The following is a 17,427-nucleotide window of genomic DNA, read 5'->3' on the forward strand; positions in this document are numbered from 1 at the left end:
AAGTTTCTGTTTGAAGATGAGGTTTCATCTGTTCATGAGGTTATAGTAGTCGAATGAATAACTGGGCAGCTCTTTCCATCAAGTAAATGGTGTGGGGTATATGTCATTTAATTCAGGATGCATTAGGTCTACCTAACGTCCAGTAAATGGTGTGGGGTATATGTCATTTAATTCAGGATGCATTAGGTCTACCTAACATCCAGTAAATGGTGTGGGGTATATGTCATTTAATTCAGGATGCATTAGGTCTACCTAACGTCCAGTAAATGGTGTGGGGTATATGTCATTTAATTCAGGATGCATTAGGCCTACCTAACATCCAGTAAATGGTGTGGGGTATATGTCATTTCATTCAGGATGCATTAGGTCTACCTAACGTCCAGTAAATGGTGTGAGGTATATGTCATTTAATTCAGGATGCATTAGGTCTACCTAACATCCAGTAAATGGTGTGGGGTATATGTCATTTAATTCAGGATGCATTAGGTCTACCTAACGTCCAGTAAATGGTGTGGGGTATATGTCATTTAATTCAGGATGCATTAGGTCTACCTAACATCCAGTAAATGGTGTGGGGTATATGTCATTTAATTCAGGATGCATTAGGCCTACCTAACATCCAGTAAATGGTGTGGGGTATATGTCATTTAATTCAGGATGCATTAGGTCTACCTAACGTCCAGTAAATGGTGTGAGGTATATGTCATTTAATTCAGGATGCATTAGGTCTACCTAACGTCCAGTAAATGGTGTGAGGTATATGTCATTTAATTCAGGATGCATTAGGTCTACCTAACGTCCAGTAAATGGTGTGGGGTATATGTCATTTAATTCAGGATGCATTAGGTCTACCTAACATCCAGTAAATGGTGTGGGGTATATGTCATTTAATTCAGGATGCATTAGGTTATAAAAATCAAGCAAAAAACATTACCTCTCTAGCCTGACTCCAGTATCAAACTACAATACTGCTAAAACAGCCTTTGACACAAAAGCCTACACTTTTAATCTTAACAAAGAAATCCTGAAATAGTCCTTGAGTGTTGTTTCAGTCACTGTAATATGGGTGGATGGCTGTAATACTGTTGTATGAGCCACAGGAGTCTAAACACGAAACGCAGGAGCTATAGGAAACCAACCAGGTGTCCATGTAATACTAGTTCCCAACCAGGCTGGAAGCCATCAGTCAAAGCAGCAGAGAGACTGTCCAGCCTGGCAATAAGGGCTCAGCTCTCCTCTTCTACCCAGAGATGTGCAGTCAGAGATGTGCAGTCAATATATTCCAGTGAATATTGGCTTGTGGAATGTAGCTTAGCACCAACATTGGTGGGCGTCTGAAGGTCTGGATGTTTCAGTGTGTTATCCTTGTTGACATGCGAGTACTGTCAGGAAGATCATGTGTGTGTGTGTGTGTGTGTGTGTGTGTGTGTGTGTGTGTGTGTGTGTGTGTGTGTGTGTGTGCGTGCGTGCGTGCGTGCGTGCGTGCGCGCGCGCGCGTGTGCGTGTGTGTGTGTGTGTGTGTTTCAAGGCTGGATGGATGGAGGGAGGGAGGGAGGGAGGGAGGGAGGGAGGGAGGGAGGGAGGGAGGGAGAGAGAGAGAGAGAGAGAGAGAGATGGATGGATGGATGGAGGGAGAGAGAGAGAGATGGATGGATGGAGGGAGAGATGGATGGATGGAGGGAGAGATGGATGGATGGATGGATGGATGGATGGATGGATGGATGGATGGATGGATGGATGGATGGATGGATGGATGGATGGATGGATGGATGGATGGATGGATGGATGGATGGATGGATGGATGGATGGATGGAGAGAGAGAGATGGATGGATGGATGGATGGATGGATGGATGGATGGATGGATGGATGGATGGATGGATGGATGGATGGATGGATGGATGGATGGATGGATGGATGGATGGATGGATGGATGGATGGAGGGAGAGATGGATGGATGGAGGGAGAGAGGGATGGATGGAGGGAGAGATGGATGGATGGAGGGAGAGAGGGAGAGATGGATGGATGGAGGGAGAGAGGGATGGATGGATGGAGGGAGAGATGGATGGATGGAGGGAGAGAGGGAGAGAGCGGCAGAAACAGGCACAGAAGATGTATGTAAACCCATGTAGAAACAAATGGTTGTGACTCCGTAGGAACGGGGCCAGATCCATAAGAGCTCAACACATAATCCCCACATGAATCAGACTTCCCACCAGAACGGGACCACACAAGCTCATATGAATAGCACATATCACGCACAGTCAACAATATCAACTACCCCGACTCAGTATGAGTCTAGGGTCTTTTCGTGAATGTGAACACAAAATAATATGCAAATATGGTGGCACTACAGCAACTGAACATATACCAATATATGTCTTCATACATTGCATTAGTATGAAGCTTTCTCCTGAATCTAGCCTAGGGTCCCTTTAAATCTGTGTGTATTCCGCTCATTTGATAAGCACCATAGTCATTTGATAAGCATCATAGTCATTTGATAAGAATTATAGTCATTGATAAGCACCATAGTAATTTGATAAGCACCATAGTCATTTGATAAGCATTATAGTCATTTGATAAGCATCATAGTCATTTGATAAGCATCATAGTCATTTGATAAGCATCATAGTCATTGATAAGCACCATAGAAAATTGCTAAGCACCATAGTCATTTGATAAGCACCATAGTCATTTGATAAGCATCATAGTCATTGATAAGTATCATAGTCATTTGATTAACATCATATGATGCTAGTATGGTCCATTTCTCATGTTAACCATTCAGCTGATGAGGCTGAGGCCAGGCCTAGACAGCCCCTCTGATACCTCCATTCCACTCCCAGTGTGTGTGTGTGTGTGTGTGTGTGTGTGTGTGTGTGTGTGTGTGTGGGTGTGTGTGTGTGTGTGTGCGTGTGCGTGCGTGTGCGTGTGCGTGCGTGTGCGTGTGCGTGTGCGTGTGTGTGTGTGTGTGTGTGTGTGTGTGTGTGTGTGTGTGTGTGTGTGTGTGTGTGTGTGTGTGTGAGTGTGTACGTGTGTGTGTGCATGTGTGTGTAAGCACATCGGTGTGTGTGTGCATGCAGTGGTGTCAGGATTGCATTCTGGCGACGCGGCAACGAGGCCATCATTTATCCCTGATTGGAACGAAGGCAGGAGTGCTGAATTTGTGTTACAATGCAGCCGCGCCATAAAGAGAGGCCACATTTCCTCCCCATTTCCCTCATGAATATCAAACATTGAAACCGTGCCATGGCGCGCCACAACAACACATAAGAAAAATTATGGCTCTGTTATTTTATTTGTATTACCTTTAATAGGCAGCATATTGGGGGTGGTATTTATTACTGTGTCAAGTTCTTCCTGTGGACATTCTCTGATTTATAAGACAGTCGTCATTAGTCAAATTGTGAAGAGATGTCATTTATATTTTTTGCCTCCTTGTGGTATTGCAACGTTTGCTTAGTTTTGAATGGACTACCATTAGGGGCCCGAATCTACATGAGTCTTGAGCCCACATGCCAGCTAGACGTGTCTCTATCATAGGCCCAGTACAGCTCACATCACAGACGTGTCCTGGGCTTATAGCTCTATTCCACGTGGACAGACGCCCAACAGACAAGAAATTGCATGGGTGCATCTGTACAACTCTATCCTGAGCCGTCCACTGCGTTCTGATAGTTTTGTGTTCGTATGTCTCTAACCGATCGAGGAACACGACTCAATCCAATTATGGTGTTTGGGGCTTTTCAAAGCAGCTTCCTACCTCAGCTGTACGTAGCTTTGTAAAACCCCATCCACACTGTTCCACAAAGTTACAACTAGATCCATTAAGTTGGCAGAATGAGCAAGAGACAGAGGGGTGACTTATAGTACTCAGTTCCTCCGTTATCCAATTTGATTGGGGTTTAGGAGTGATTTGTGGTGGCATCCCCCAGGGAAATAAAGAGTTTGATTAATGCAATCCTGGGCGGGCAGAGAGGTGTCACAAACCCCTCTCCTGAGGGAACGTTCCTGTTTGACAAACAAAAACACTATGGCAAATCTGAATCTGAACTCGCATGGCAACATGGCATACTGTAGCAGTCTGCTGCAACTGGCAGTAGTCTCTCTCGCTTTCTCCTACCTTCACTTTAAAGGGATTTGACTTCATGTGGAATTAGTTAGTATATTTATTCATTACTGAAGTTAATAATATGATATCAGTCTTGATTAGCATGCATAATGCCGTCTAATAGAATGCAAACAACAGAAGATGTGTATACTTATTGCCTACACAATATATTCCAGTGAATATTGGCTTGTGGAATGTAGCTTAGCATCAACATTGGTGGGCGTCTGAAGGTCTGGATGTTTCAGTGTGTTATCCTTGTTGACCTGCGACTACTGACAGGAAGATTGTGTGTGTGTGTGTGTGTGTGTGTGTGTGTGTGTGTGTGTGTGTGTGTGTGTGTGTGTGTGTGTGTGTGTGTGTGTGTGTGTGTGTGTGTGTGTGTGTGTGTGTGTGTGTGTGTGTGTGTGTGTGTGTGCTGTCAGAGAGATCAGGCAGGACTGCAGGCAGGAAGGTGAGGAGCCCAGGGCCATGCTGACAGAGCGCTCTCTTTCCATCCCTGGGCTCTGTGGAGTGAGTCTCTAGGAGACAAAGGCACTCCTACACAACACACACACCCACACACACCTTTCTCTCTTCAATCCTGTGTGTGTGTGTGTGTGTGTGTGTGTGTGTGTGTGTGTGTGTGTGTGTGTGTGTGTGTGTGTGTGTGTGTGTGTGTGTGTGTGTGTGTGTGTGTGTGTGTGTGTGTGTGTGTGTGTGTGTGTGTGTGTGTGCTTGCGTGTGTGTGCCTGCGTGTGTGTCTGCGTGTGTGTGCATGTCCCACACACCCTTCTTTCCCATCTTCTGAGAGTAACATTTTATCCTATCCATCCCTCTGTCAATCTCCAGTCTAGAGGGCTTTGTAGGCTCCAACACCTGCCTGAATGCGTTCAGAGACCAGACCCCATACCAAACCCATCTTTCTCCAGGCAGCCCTATCCTGTTGTATACATTCAAGACCTCATGAAGTCAACTTGCGTATAACCGTTTACCTATTACCACCAGCTCTAGTTGGTGAGTATCCCCAACTGCACTTGAAATGATCAAATATCACCCTGGAAATATGTGAAGGTTCCCTTTTCCATATCGACACGTCTGGGCCAATCACGTCGAATAGATACACAATCAATATTTCATACTATAACTACACACTTCGGTGATGTCAAAATGCTGCTGCTATCGCTGATCAATACAGCAATCTCACTGGCCAACTCTAGAGTGGAAAACAAAAGCACGGCCATTATAGGACGATACAAACAAACCCTCTCATTGTATAATTCATTGATGACTAGACAAGCCACCATAAATGCTGTATACAGTATTCTCTAATATTCTCCCTGGGAAGCTACCTAGACATCCATTTAAAGCAAAGTATGACATTTAGATTGATTTCTGATCCACAAGACACAATCAATAAGGGCCAGCTGATATATTTATGAATAATGAGTAGTAGGCAGATGAGGGAGGGAGGGAGGGAGGGAGGGAGGGAGGGAGGGAGGGAGGGAGGGAGGGAGGGAGGGAGGGAGGGAGGGAGGGAGGGAGGGAGGGAGGGAGGGCACATCACAGATCCATGGAAGAAGACCAAGCCAATCCCTCTAAACACCAGGCTGAGAGGAGAGGTGCACTGTACAGGTCAGGGATGCACAGGGAACAGATACAATCAGACTACAATAACTACACTTTACGTTACACATTTAAGTAATTTAGCAGAGGTTCTTGTCCTTAGCCACTTAGAGTTAGTGCATTCATCTTAAGGTAGGTGAGACAACCACATATCACAGTCATAATAAGTACATAATGGGTACATATTAATTGAAATAGATTCCCTGTGTAGTTTACTTTGAGGCTTCAAATTGTGTTTTAATAGCCTATAATGCAACCATGTCGCAAATTGAGAATATCTGTATCTGCTTGCTGTTATTCACTGTGCACCTGGTTTAATTAACTGGATGCATTATCATTAAAGTGCTAGGCCTGGCCTACTCCATTTTGGATTTAGCTTTAAATCAACATTAGGCTTGACACGAACACTAAACGTCTGTTATTAACGTATTTTCTGATTAGTCAGTGCATGGACCAAGTGAAGCAAATACATGATGTATACCTTAAGTAGGCCTTTAATTAAAATGACCATTGTACCAATACATTGTTGACCGTAATAGACGGTCATATGATTTTAATCGCCATTTGCAGTTGTTTTTTCTTCTTATGTCCACTTACTGTGCATGGACAAGATGTCTACTTCTAACACAAAGCATGGATTGGACAGAAAGCTCGTGACGTCGGTAATTAAATGTCCTTAATTCAAAGGTAAAAGTGCCAACCGAAATGGAGAATATGCTGTCCTCTATAAAAACGTTGGTCAAATAAATGCATATGCACCAAAACATGGGTCTAGTTTATACACAAATGGCCTATGAGAATTTGTACAGCTAATATCTTCGGATTTGGTGTTGAACGTAAACCAGTAGTGAAACCCGATATAGGCCATCAATAGAAGTAGCCGCATTATTATTATTATCATCATTATTAACCTATTATTATCATTATCATGATGTATTATTATAAATAATGGGAAATTATATTATGTTGGTGTTATTAATATTGCCTCGTGGTTATATTTCTATAGTGTATGATGATGATGATGATGATGATGATACTCTGAGGTTGTTACAGACTAGTTAAATGGCTGGTCAAGCATGCATGGAACCCACAGGAGCTTAATTCCCCAGACAGGTTCTCGAGGATCTCGTTCTCATTTGTTATTTGTTGTGGTTTCTGATTGAGTAGAGTAACAATTCCATTATATTTCAACGATTAGCGACGAGGTACACTGAAATACGTGTTTATTCTAATTTATGCTTGGCTGCAAACCTATGGGCCTATATGACCCGCAGGATCAAGCTTATAAGAAATAATAACCCCATATTAGCCCTTTTTTTGCATAGCTAGGCCTAGTCCTGAATATAGGCCTACATTAGGATATTATATTAAGTATAATGTGTTTAACTTGATTAACGTCAAATTGTTTTTGTAAATAAAAGCAATGTTGCTCGTGAGTGTCATTACCCTTATGCCTATATCATGTTGATTGTGTGTGTATTTATTTATATGTGGCTTAAAATAATGTTTGCGATAATTCAAAATAATATGAGGATTTTCTAAATATAACCTAATTTCTGCCATTATGTAAAAAATCATGTTGTTTATTCAAAGCATACTCATAATGTGAAACAACAGCTATTTGTGGAGCAGGCAGCGAGATAAAAGGTAGTCCAAGGTTCTTCCTTATTTTCTAAACTTCTAGTGATGCACTGAAAAGCGCGTGAAGAAAAAGTAGATTGCCATGTGGGTTTAGTTTTGTTTCACATCGGCTTACTGCTTGAGGAAAACACTGGGTATATGTTCCCTATCCCAGCATTATCACGATACTTCAAATATTTACATTAATATCAAACATGTGTATCAGTGAGAACATCACATAGGTGTACAGCCTATTGTAATTCAATATAATTGACAAATGCATAAATTAGTAATTGCACAATATTTTAGTGTTAATCCTTTGGAGTCCAGTTACTTAATTATACAGTCTGTTTCTTTCTCTTCCCGATTATAATTGTGTTTTATTGTCCTATATCGTGTCATTCAGCTTCTCTATTCTATCAAGTCAGGTCTGTATTTCTTAAATTGCGTCGCAGTCAACAAAACAATAATGCGACTATTACTCACCAAGGCTGGCCTGCCATCATGAGTAAGCGCGACACCTGCTGGTAGATAATATTTATCTAACCTAAAGTCAACAATGAACTCAATTTAATTTCCCTATCTAAAGCAACAATAGCTCACAGGTGAGGGGAGCGTCTGTCACATTCTAGAGTGTTGGCAATGTAAAGATGGTTCTACATGTATGGCCGTGGTGCCGAGAAGAAGGGGAGTTGGAGTTGTTGGGTCTGCTATAGGCATGCTAGATGGTATTGGCTTCAACAGCTCTTTCATCTCGAGTCCAATGCACAAACATATAGCTTAATGCGACTAGTGTTCCCTCTTTTATTCGGCTCACCATGACAACCGAAAGGCTGGGTTCAGAAATGCCTCCCCATCAATGAAACAAACGGTCTTAGCGGGGCTGCGCGAGACGGCATCTTTAACAGCGAGGGCACACACTGTTAACCCGTGAGAAAAACGCAGGAAAGCGAAGAAATTCGACGCTGACCACAAAAAGTATGAAGTCAGAAAAATAGTGCATGTTATGCAACTGGTATTAGTTTTAAAATGTCCGTGCAATTGTGTTCGAAGCAAACTTGCTTGAGGACCATTCCAGGCGGACTTATGAAAACCTGAATATTGTTGTCCATCTCTGCATCTGCATATAATCGTTTTAATTTCAGTTATCTTAAGGAAAAGGATAGGCTACATATGCTTTCGGAATAGCTCCATGATTTCGCAAGCCAGAATCAAATAGGCTATATGTTCATAGCCTTAGCCTATAGCAAAACATAGACTATAGCCTCATTCTAGTCCGTTGATTAAACTTAAAGTCGTGGGTTATGTCATTATTGTTGCTCAACTTTAAACAAACTTTTCTACAGCTGCACGGGATCGATTGATGTAAACGATTTGATATTCACTGGTGCCTATGCGACTCCTCCAGAGAATTCAACCAAGGGGTATCCTGCTTAAATTTGATTGATTGCACTTTCTCCAGTGGACATTCACTACAAAACAGCACAGCTTAACCGTCTGCTCACTATTTATAAAAGCGAGGCAAGGGAGCGAAAGCCAACACAAAGCATGTATTGATTTTTTGTTTCAAAAAGGAAAAACAACATATATGTTTTTTATGAGAGTTAGAGGTGGGAAATGTTTATGTCGGCAGTGTGACATAACATATGGTCTAAAATGACATCAAATGCGTTAAAATACGTGTTTAGAAATTCGTAAAGCTATACGTTTAGTATGGTATAGGCTAGTTCACATTACATTGCTTTTCCTTCCAGTATGGATACTATAGGAAATTCAAATATTATTTGACTTACCTTATATCCAAGAATAGTCGAAAAATGCTTTACATGTATATTTGTAATCTATTAATGGCCATCTCCTTTCCTACGAGTCGGTGCTCCCTAAGATTTTCTTTCCTCTGCCTCAACTGAGCAGAGCACTCCTCGGCTCCGCTATTATTTTCACTAAAATATATGAAAATTTATGCAAATGAAAATCAGCACTAACTGTTCGTCTCTTGTTATACTTGGGGATTTTTTTCCCCTTTCTTTTTTGCATACAAAACAAATGAACTCCCCAGCAGGGAACTTGGGGACCTTATAAAATAAACAAATAAATAATAAGCACACCATATTTCACAGAGACTGAATTTAGCGGCATGCATTGAACTCAGGGACATTTTTTTATGAAATGTATTTTTTTACTCTTTTCGGTGATCTTTTGGAAGTTAACGTTTTTCATTCCCATTACCCGGTGTCACGTTTCTCACTGCCGCGCTAGCCGCCCTTTGAAAGTGTGCAACCTGAAATGTATAGCAGTAATTTAGACAGATATCCTCACTGTATATTAATAAAAGGACGGCCCCATGGCACCGGCCCTATCCTTTATTCAATGTAAACAACTCCACGAGGCTTCCTCGGTTTTGAGCTGGGTCCAAATGAAATCTACTGGGAATGAAGGAACTCTGGCATCCACTCTGTGCTAAACTACACCAATCTATTATCTTTGCTCATATGCAATAAAATCTCTGCTCAGTCTTTGGCAAGGTGGGTTTTATTAGGAAACAACATGAGATGGTTAAGATCATCGTAATACTTGTTCCTGCTTTCTGACCCTATCTCGAATATAAGGTCATGGTTCAGGGTTATGGTTTATCCTAAACTTTAAGAATAGCCAATAATACTGGCAATAGCTGCTCTACAGTAGCCAACACTGTAAGCAAGCAGTAGCTCTGAAATCCTGTGCGTCCTTGCTAGTGCTCCACGTGAACGTGACTGCGTCTCAGCCAGTGGACGCAATATATTATATATGGTATTTATTCATTAACACTGCTGGGCGAATCCATATGCTGAGGGGGTCCACTTAACATAGGCTCATTCATTTCTGTGTTATGGAGTGCTCTAAAAAAAAGGCGCATTTTATAGGGCCCAAACGTAGACTAGTTGGTTGTGGTATTCAGATTTAAAAGGCAGACTTTTCCCCCTGCAAATCCCCCAAGGGCTGCTCAATTTACCCTTGTTTTGGTTGCCACTTTCTCTTTCCCTGTGGTTCAGTGAGGTTGCCTATGCGTTCTGTTTCCGCATGGACGCATCCCCACAACCTTTGTCCATTAACTCCCGAGGAACCAAATCCCAACCATCAAGCAAGACGTGAGGAATATTGAATATGATGGTGTTTTATGGATAAATGGCACAGAAATGGCATCACATAACTAGTCATATTGTTCAAAACATTCTCAAGGGCACACAATAAATGGTCTGGTTATGTGAAGGTACTAAGAGCATTACTGTCCTAAAGCACATTGACAGTGACGTTTGTAGGCCTACACCAACATCCAAAATGTACAAAAGTTCCCCATCTCCACCAAGCCTTTTACAATAGTTTATTTTAGGTGATCGCTATTATGCATATTAGGCTAATATAAACATATTTTATGCAGATAAATCCAATATATCATTAGGTCTATTTCCACCAATAACAGTTTTAAAACACTTTCTGGCTTTTGACAAGGTTAAATCTATTCTGATTTATATGAAAGTTATAATATGTTTATTATAAACAATAATTAATGTATAGCTCCATATTGCTCACGAATACATTCATCAGATATGTTTTTGTTTATTTAATTTCTTTATTTTGTATTAATTTGCTCATTTATTTATTTATTTTGGATTGAATTAAAAACCAGCCAATTGCAACGTCCGGAAGGAGGTTTACGCGCCTCAAGCGAGGCTGGCGAGCCCTGTCAATCATACCCCGGGTATCCAATCAACGGGAGTCTTGCACTCGACTTCCTCGTATTTGAAGGGGGCGAGACGTGGACGATGTGCGCACGCTTGGCACAGGGTAAACATTCGTGTGTCCTCGAGCTTTGAGGGAGGGACTGAGCGAACTGTCAGAGTAGAGAAAGAGAAGGAGAGAGAGCGAGAGAGAGAGACCGAACAAGCGAATGGGAGAAGAGGCTTGCAACCATCGCAGTGCACTGTAATACTGGATTGTACTTCAGCGGGAGTTAGCGGTTTGGCAGGTTTATACACATCAAAACAGAACAAAGAGAAAGACTCTACAGTACTATAAAAGGAACAGCGAAAGAAAAGAATAAAGCAACAAGGGAGAAATCTCAGCGGCTAAATTTCAAAAGAACCAAGGAGCCAGTGCTTGTGTTTTTCTCCCCTGCAATAGGAACATAAACTGGGACTTTGTATTTCGTGGAGAAATTGCTAAATTTCTTCGACCACTAGAAGTTTGTTGGGGCAAATATATTTTTTCTGTGTATTTTAATTTTAACTCTCAGACGTTCTAAATACGACAAAACTTTCTTGACGGACTGCACATGGTTTCAAACTGCTTTTGAGAACCTGGATTTTTATTCATCGCTATTTTATCCATTTCTATTTGAAATACATAAATGCTGTAAACACAACAAATACGGATTTAAATTCATTTTTGCTATCCTTTTTATTCTTCTGGCGTTTGCAGAACAAGTCAATGGTATTTGCCAAAATTACAACCCAGACTTTTAAAGTTTGAATAATTCATGAGATACAATTTGCCTGCTCGAAAAAAGTAACTGAAAAAGGGAGGGGGGTAATCAACAAACATATTCATAAGGGTTAACGGAATGGCCACCACGGCTTCCAACCCCTATCTGTCCAGCAATAGTATCCTCTCGTCCGGCTCGATCGTGCATTCTGACTCTGGAGGCGGTGGTATGCAGCCGGGCAGTGCTGCGGTTACCTCGGTGTCTGGTGGGTACAGGGGAGACCCCACAGTAAAGATGGTACAGAGTGACTTCATGCAGGGAGCTATGGCAGCGAGCAACGGAGGACATATGTTGAGCCATGCTCATCAGTGGGTGACATCCCTGCCGCACGCCGCCGCTGCGGCAGCTGCAGCCGCTGTAGCAGCAGCCGAAGCCGGATCGCATTGGTCGTCGAGTCCCGTCGGTATGACAGGCAGCCCTCAGCAGCAGGACGTGAAAAACAACTCGGGAAGAGACGATCTACACACGGGCACCGCGTTGCACCACAGGCCCCCACACTTAGGTCCTCATCAGACTCACGCAGGGGCTTGGGGGAGCACAACTGCGGCTCACCTCAACTCGATATCAGGGGGACAGCAGCAGCAGCAGTCGCTGATCTACTCCAACCCCGGGGGCTTCACGGTGAATGGAATGCTCAGCCAACCAGGGAGCCAGAGCCTGGTGCACCCGGGTCTGGTAAGGGGGGACACCCCAGAGCTGGACCACGGCAGCCACCATCACCACCATCACCACCAGCATCCGCATCACCAGCAGCAACACCACGGAGGGGTGAACAACCACGACCAGCACTCCGACGAGGACACACCGACCTCGGACGACTTGGAGCAGTTCGCCAAGCAGTTCAAACAGCGCCGGATCAAACTAGGCTTTACGCAGGCGGACGTGGGCTTGGCCCTGGGCACCCTGTACGGGAACGTCTTCTCTCAGACCACCATTTGTCGGTTTGAAGCTCTCCAGCTCAGCTTCAAAAACATGTGCAAGCTGAAGCCATTGCTAAACAAATGGCTGGAGGAGGCGGATTCTACCACTGGCAGCCCGACCAGCATCGACAAGATAGCGGCACAAGGTAGGAAGCGAAAGAAGCGCACGTCCATCGAAGTAAGCGTGAAGGGAGCTTTGGAGAGCCACTTCCTGAAATGCCCCAAACCCTCGGCCCAAGAGATAACCTCACTAGCGGACAACTTGCAGCTGGAGAAAGAAGTGGTTAGAGTGTGGTTTTGCAATAGGAGACAGAAGGAAAAAAGGATGACGCCCCCAGGAGTGCCACAGACGCCGGAGGATGTGTACTCGCAGGTCGGCAATGTGAGTGCAGATACACCGCCCCCCTCCATGGACTGCAAACGAATGTTCAGTGAGACATAGAGCAGAACACAAGACTAAAAAATATTTTATATAAAATTAAAACTGATAAACACAGACTATCGTCAAGATAGCCAAAACATTTTTGATACTGTGATTGTGATGGAATAGGAATAAGACTGCAAATGTGTTATATATTTTTCACCAGAACAAAACAAAATCCCCTTTTCCACCCAACCCCAAAACGCACCGATAACCTTCTTCCAAGCCCTGAAATGTCTTAACCTAAAAGGTTCCTTCTGCTCTTTCTTTCAGGGACATTTTTTAGTAGATTACTTAAAAGATGCAAGTTTAACTGGGCCGAGTGAACCGACCGACCAGAGGGTGACTACAAGTTCGTTCCATCAGGTAATTTTGGCGCATTAACAACACCAACTGGAAATTTCAAAGCAAGTAGTCCTATTAGAATTTTAAAAAGATTCCCCCTGTACCCTGTATCTGATTTGCGAAAGACAAAAGAGGCAGGCATTTGTATATTTAAAAATGGGACATTTTAAACCCCTACTTTAACAAAGGAACAAAAACTGCAACAGCATCAATACGAAGAAGAGTGGCATCCACGAAGCTTCCAACATATTTTTTGCGGGGAGGACTGCATGGTTTAAATTTTCACAAAGAGGAATTGGGATTTTGAGGCCCTCCACGCCTAATGATACAATATGAACTCACCAGGACTGTCCCCGCCATCTGATCTAAAAGATCACCTCTTTTTTTCAAATGGATTTTTTTTCATGGGACTTGAACACCGTGAATGAAGAAATAGAAATGACATTTGAAAAGACTATCTTCAGCTGCACTTATTTGAAATTCTTCTCCTCTCCGTTGCCAAGTGTGACTGAATGGGTGCTGTGGATGTAACTATACATGCTGCCATTTCGTAGCAGTATTCTTTGGTAGGTTTTAATAAACAACAGACTCTGTAAAGCCGGCAATATAGATTCATTATATCAGATGCTGATCTGACTTATTTACTTTATATTTTTCATCAAAATGACTTGTTTTAATATTCTATTCGGAATACATATCAATTATTCCAAACGGTAATTTATTTCCCCCCAGAACTTTGTGTAAGATGTTTTGCTTTCCTGTTTTCATTGTTGACTTCATTTGTTTTGTTTAATTTTGTATTCTCGTTTCTAAAAGGAGCACAAATCAACATAAGCTGACATTGACAGTTGTTAGGTAATAAGGGTATATTTTGATGTGATAATTTGATTGTAATTTAATTTCAGTAGTGATTCCTTACGACCTGATTGAGACCAATAAATTTGTTAGAATGAAATTACGTCATTGTGTGTTTTGAGATTTATATTTGGATTGAATATTTAGCTACGTTTGTTTATGAAACAAGGCATGCATTCGTGATATTATTTGATGTGAGAAAGGTTAACGCAGATAAATTGCCGATTGTTCTTGTTCCAACTACTTTTGTCACAGATTTGCATAACATAAGTATACAAAAAAAATACTATAATTTAGGAAAAATAGGCCTATGTTATATCGAATGCTGAACCTCTGTGCATCTCCACTGTCAATGTTATTGGAGCCCCATAGGGAATTATATTTGACAATTTCACCGGGCTATATTTGATTTATTCACAATTCATATGTATCTTTAACTAATTCGCTTCTCCACCTTCATCATAGCAGCAGCATCCGATAACTTTATTGATTATGTAGCATTTGCATCATCTAGCCTTATAATTAGTCCGTAGACGACTTGTCACTTCAAAGTACGGTCTATGCGTTTGTTTACATCCACCGCGTGACACTTCCGCAGTAGGATCTTGCGGATCTTATTCCAGAGCTCTGGTTAATGCTGTAGGCCTATCTCACCGGAGTTGTGCGTCATGTTTTACAGACAAACATAAAGGTAGATGTTGCTACGGATATTGTTTGTAAAATATTGAATCATTCGCCCTACGTCAGTATAGGAGTAAGACGATTCGATTCAAAGCAGTGTAGTCTATATATTTTAGTGTTATTGTTTTTATGCGCCAGTGTATTCATATATTCAGAGTGAAAGTTACATCTCATGGGCCTCATTTATGTTTTGAGAAACAGTATTGTTATTTTGCAAATATGCTCATAAGGTCAAGATTCTTCATCCCGACACACTCACATGCATGCGCATGTGAACACACTGTATACTATCCACTGTTGTCATTACGTTATTAGAGTTTTGGCATTGGATATTCTACTTTTTAGTTGCAAAGCGATGACTGTATCCTACACTGTTTAGGTTTTCCTTATAGGCCTATGGTGTAAATATGCTCTTGCATGGGATGGTGCAGGGTGCATGGACAACTCGTTTTTCACTGACTATAGCCTAATGCTTCCGAATTCCCATTATTGTAAACATCCTTTTGAGATGATTTAAATTAAACATACATCTCATTAGTGTGATAACAACACAACAAGCATGATGCTGACCTAATGCATAGCGAGTCTAAATATAGCATGTTACCCTCAAAGTATGGTAGTCTTGGCGTTGACAGATTTTATGGTTTAAAATAATACTTAAGAGAACTTTGCGAGTTCACATCGACACCAGGCTTTGGGGCAATGAGTTGGACATTGATTAGGCCTATCAAATTGGACATTGGAGCCAACGAATACAAATATATACAATAATGGCGTATAAACAAGTTTGAATTAGCTTTGGTTGTGTAAAATTGACATTAGCGTTGAGAATGCAATACCTATAAGGTTTGCGCATGTTTGTTTTATGTTGTGTGACTTTGGTCCAGCTTAGGCCTATAGGCCTGTGGATAGGCTACATCTTTATTTGCATAATAGTGCATGCCACGCCATAAATGATGCTACAGTGTAGCCTATATAAACTATTTCGATTTCTTAAGACTGAAATTAGGACGAAACCTATAGCTTGGAAATGCACTCGGCTCTCCAACTTTTTCGCAAGTTGACTATTCAGCTAAATGCACTATCCACGCTCGAAGATTTAAATTTCGCGGATGATTTCCCATACACTAGTTGCTTAGCAACTGAATTCAACGTTATAGAAGAAGTATGCATCACTTTCCTTTGTCCTCATTAATAAAAGTGCCAGTCAGACACGCGGGTAGATTTGGTCATTCGAATCCATGAAATCCCAGAGAAATGGGTGGCTATAGCCAACGTTCTGATTATAGACGCATGCAGTTTGGTTCGAACTGAATTATACAAAAATATTTTTGTAGTATTGGATAGCTTCTACTTGCAATATGCAATTTCCATAAATGCCTATAAAGAAAAGTAGGATAATTTAAGACAAGCATATAAAAAGTAAGAACATGTTTCGATATTTCAAATAGCCAAGATAATTGTGAGCACACGCGTCCATCCATATAGGCCTAAACAACTTTACGCCACCAACGCACCCAATATAATCGAATTGGTATTTGTAAAGAGGGATAACCCATTGACTAAATTTAGTTGTCAATAATTCCAATCCAATAAATGGGTGGGGCATGATATAACACAATATATAATAGGTTCAGGAAATCTATATTATTTTCCATATTCTCCATATTTGATCATCTGGGGCTTATTGCCCACCTTCGAAATGTGATAATTTGTCACATGACGTGTGTGATATGTTTCACACGTCTGCAACATTATTTTGTTCTGAATCGATGTTTCTGCGTTATGGGTCTAGTATAGGGACTATTACCTGCATTGCTTAATAGTAAATGAATTATAACCATTATGCAAACTTAGTGCGTTGTGCGTTTACCATTCATGCATGGGAAAGGTGCTTGTGCAGCATTATTTGTCTGTGTGAAGGGTTCAAAATTATCGACATTAATAGACAATTATACTATTTCTCTTTTACAGCGTGACATGTAAAGACTTCCAAAATAACACAACTGGTTTTGATGTGCTTTATGCACAAACTCTCTCTCGCCCAGCCAGCCTGTTCGCTCAGCATTTCATGTGTCTTCAAAACCTGGTGGGCAATACCCTGGCCTAGTCCTTTGTCTCCATAACGCATAAGGATATTTCTCGTTGTGGAATCTGTATGGCAGCGTAACTTTCTCTTTTAAATCGTGAACAATTGTTACCCGGGTTAAAGGGGGAGGCCCCCCGTCACCCCAAAGCCCTGCAGATTGGACATTCTCTCAACACAATGGGGTTCAACATAAGGCCTTTTTCATAGAGAATATTTGTTTCGCCACCAGACCAACCCATGTAGTGGTAGCAGAAATGTTC

The 17,427-nt window shown here is 41.7% G+C and overlaps 1 protein-coding gene across 2 annotated transcripts; it reads left to right on the forward strand.

Moving 5' to 3' along the window:
• The first annotated feature begins 11,934 nt into the window (after positions 1-11,934).
• LOC120050505 (POU domain, class 3, transcription factor 3-B) lies at positions 11,935-13,581 on the forward strand. 2 transcript variants are annotated; one of them, XM_038997092.1, is made up of 2 exons: positions 11,935-13,158; positions 13,471-13,581. In XM_038997092.1, exons 1-2 carry the CDS (start codon positions 11,935-11,937, stop codon positions 13,579-13,581), a joined length of 1,335 nt encoding a protein of 444 aa, XP_038853020.1. The 2 variants fall into 2 exon arrangements, with proteins under 2 accessions (XP_038853020.1, XP_038853022.1); XM_038997094.1 differs by lacking the exon at positions 13,471-13,581 and having other exon boundaries at positions 11,935-13,218.
• The last annotated feature ends 3,846 nt before the right edge of the window (positions 13,582-17,427 follow it).

This window comes from Salvelinus namaycush, chromosome 7, assembly GCF_016432855.1.
Source record: "Salvelinus namaycush isolate Seneca chromosome 7, SaNama_1.0, whole genome shotgun sequence".
In the NCBI taxonomy this organism is placed as follows: domain Eukaryota; kingdom Metazoa; phylum Chordata; class Actinopteri; order Salmoniformes; family Salmonidae; genus Salvelinus; species Salvelinus namaycush.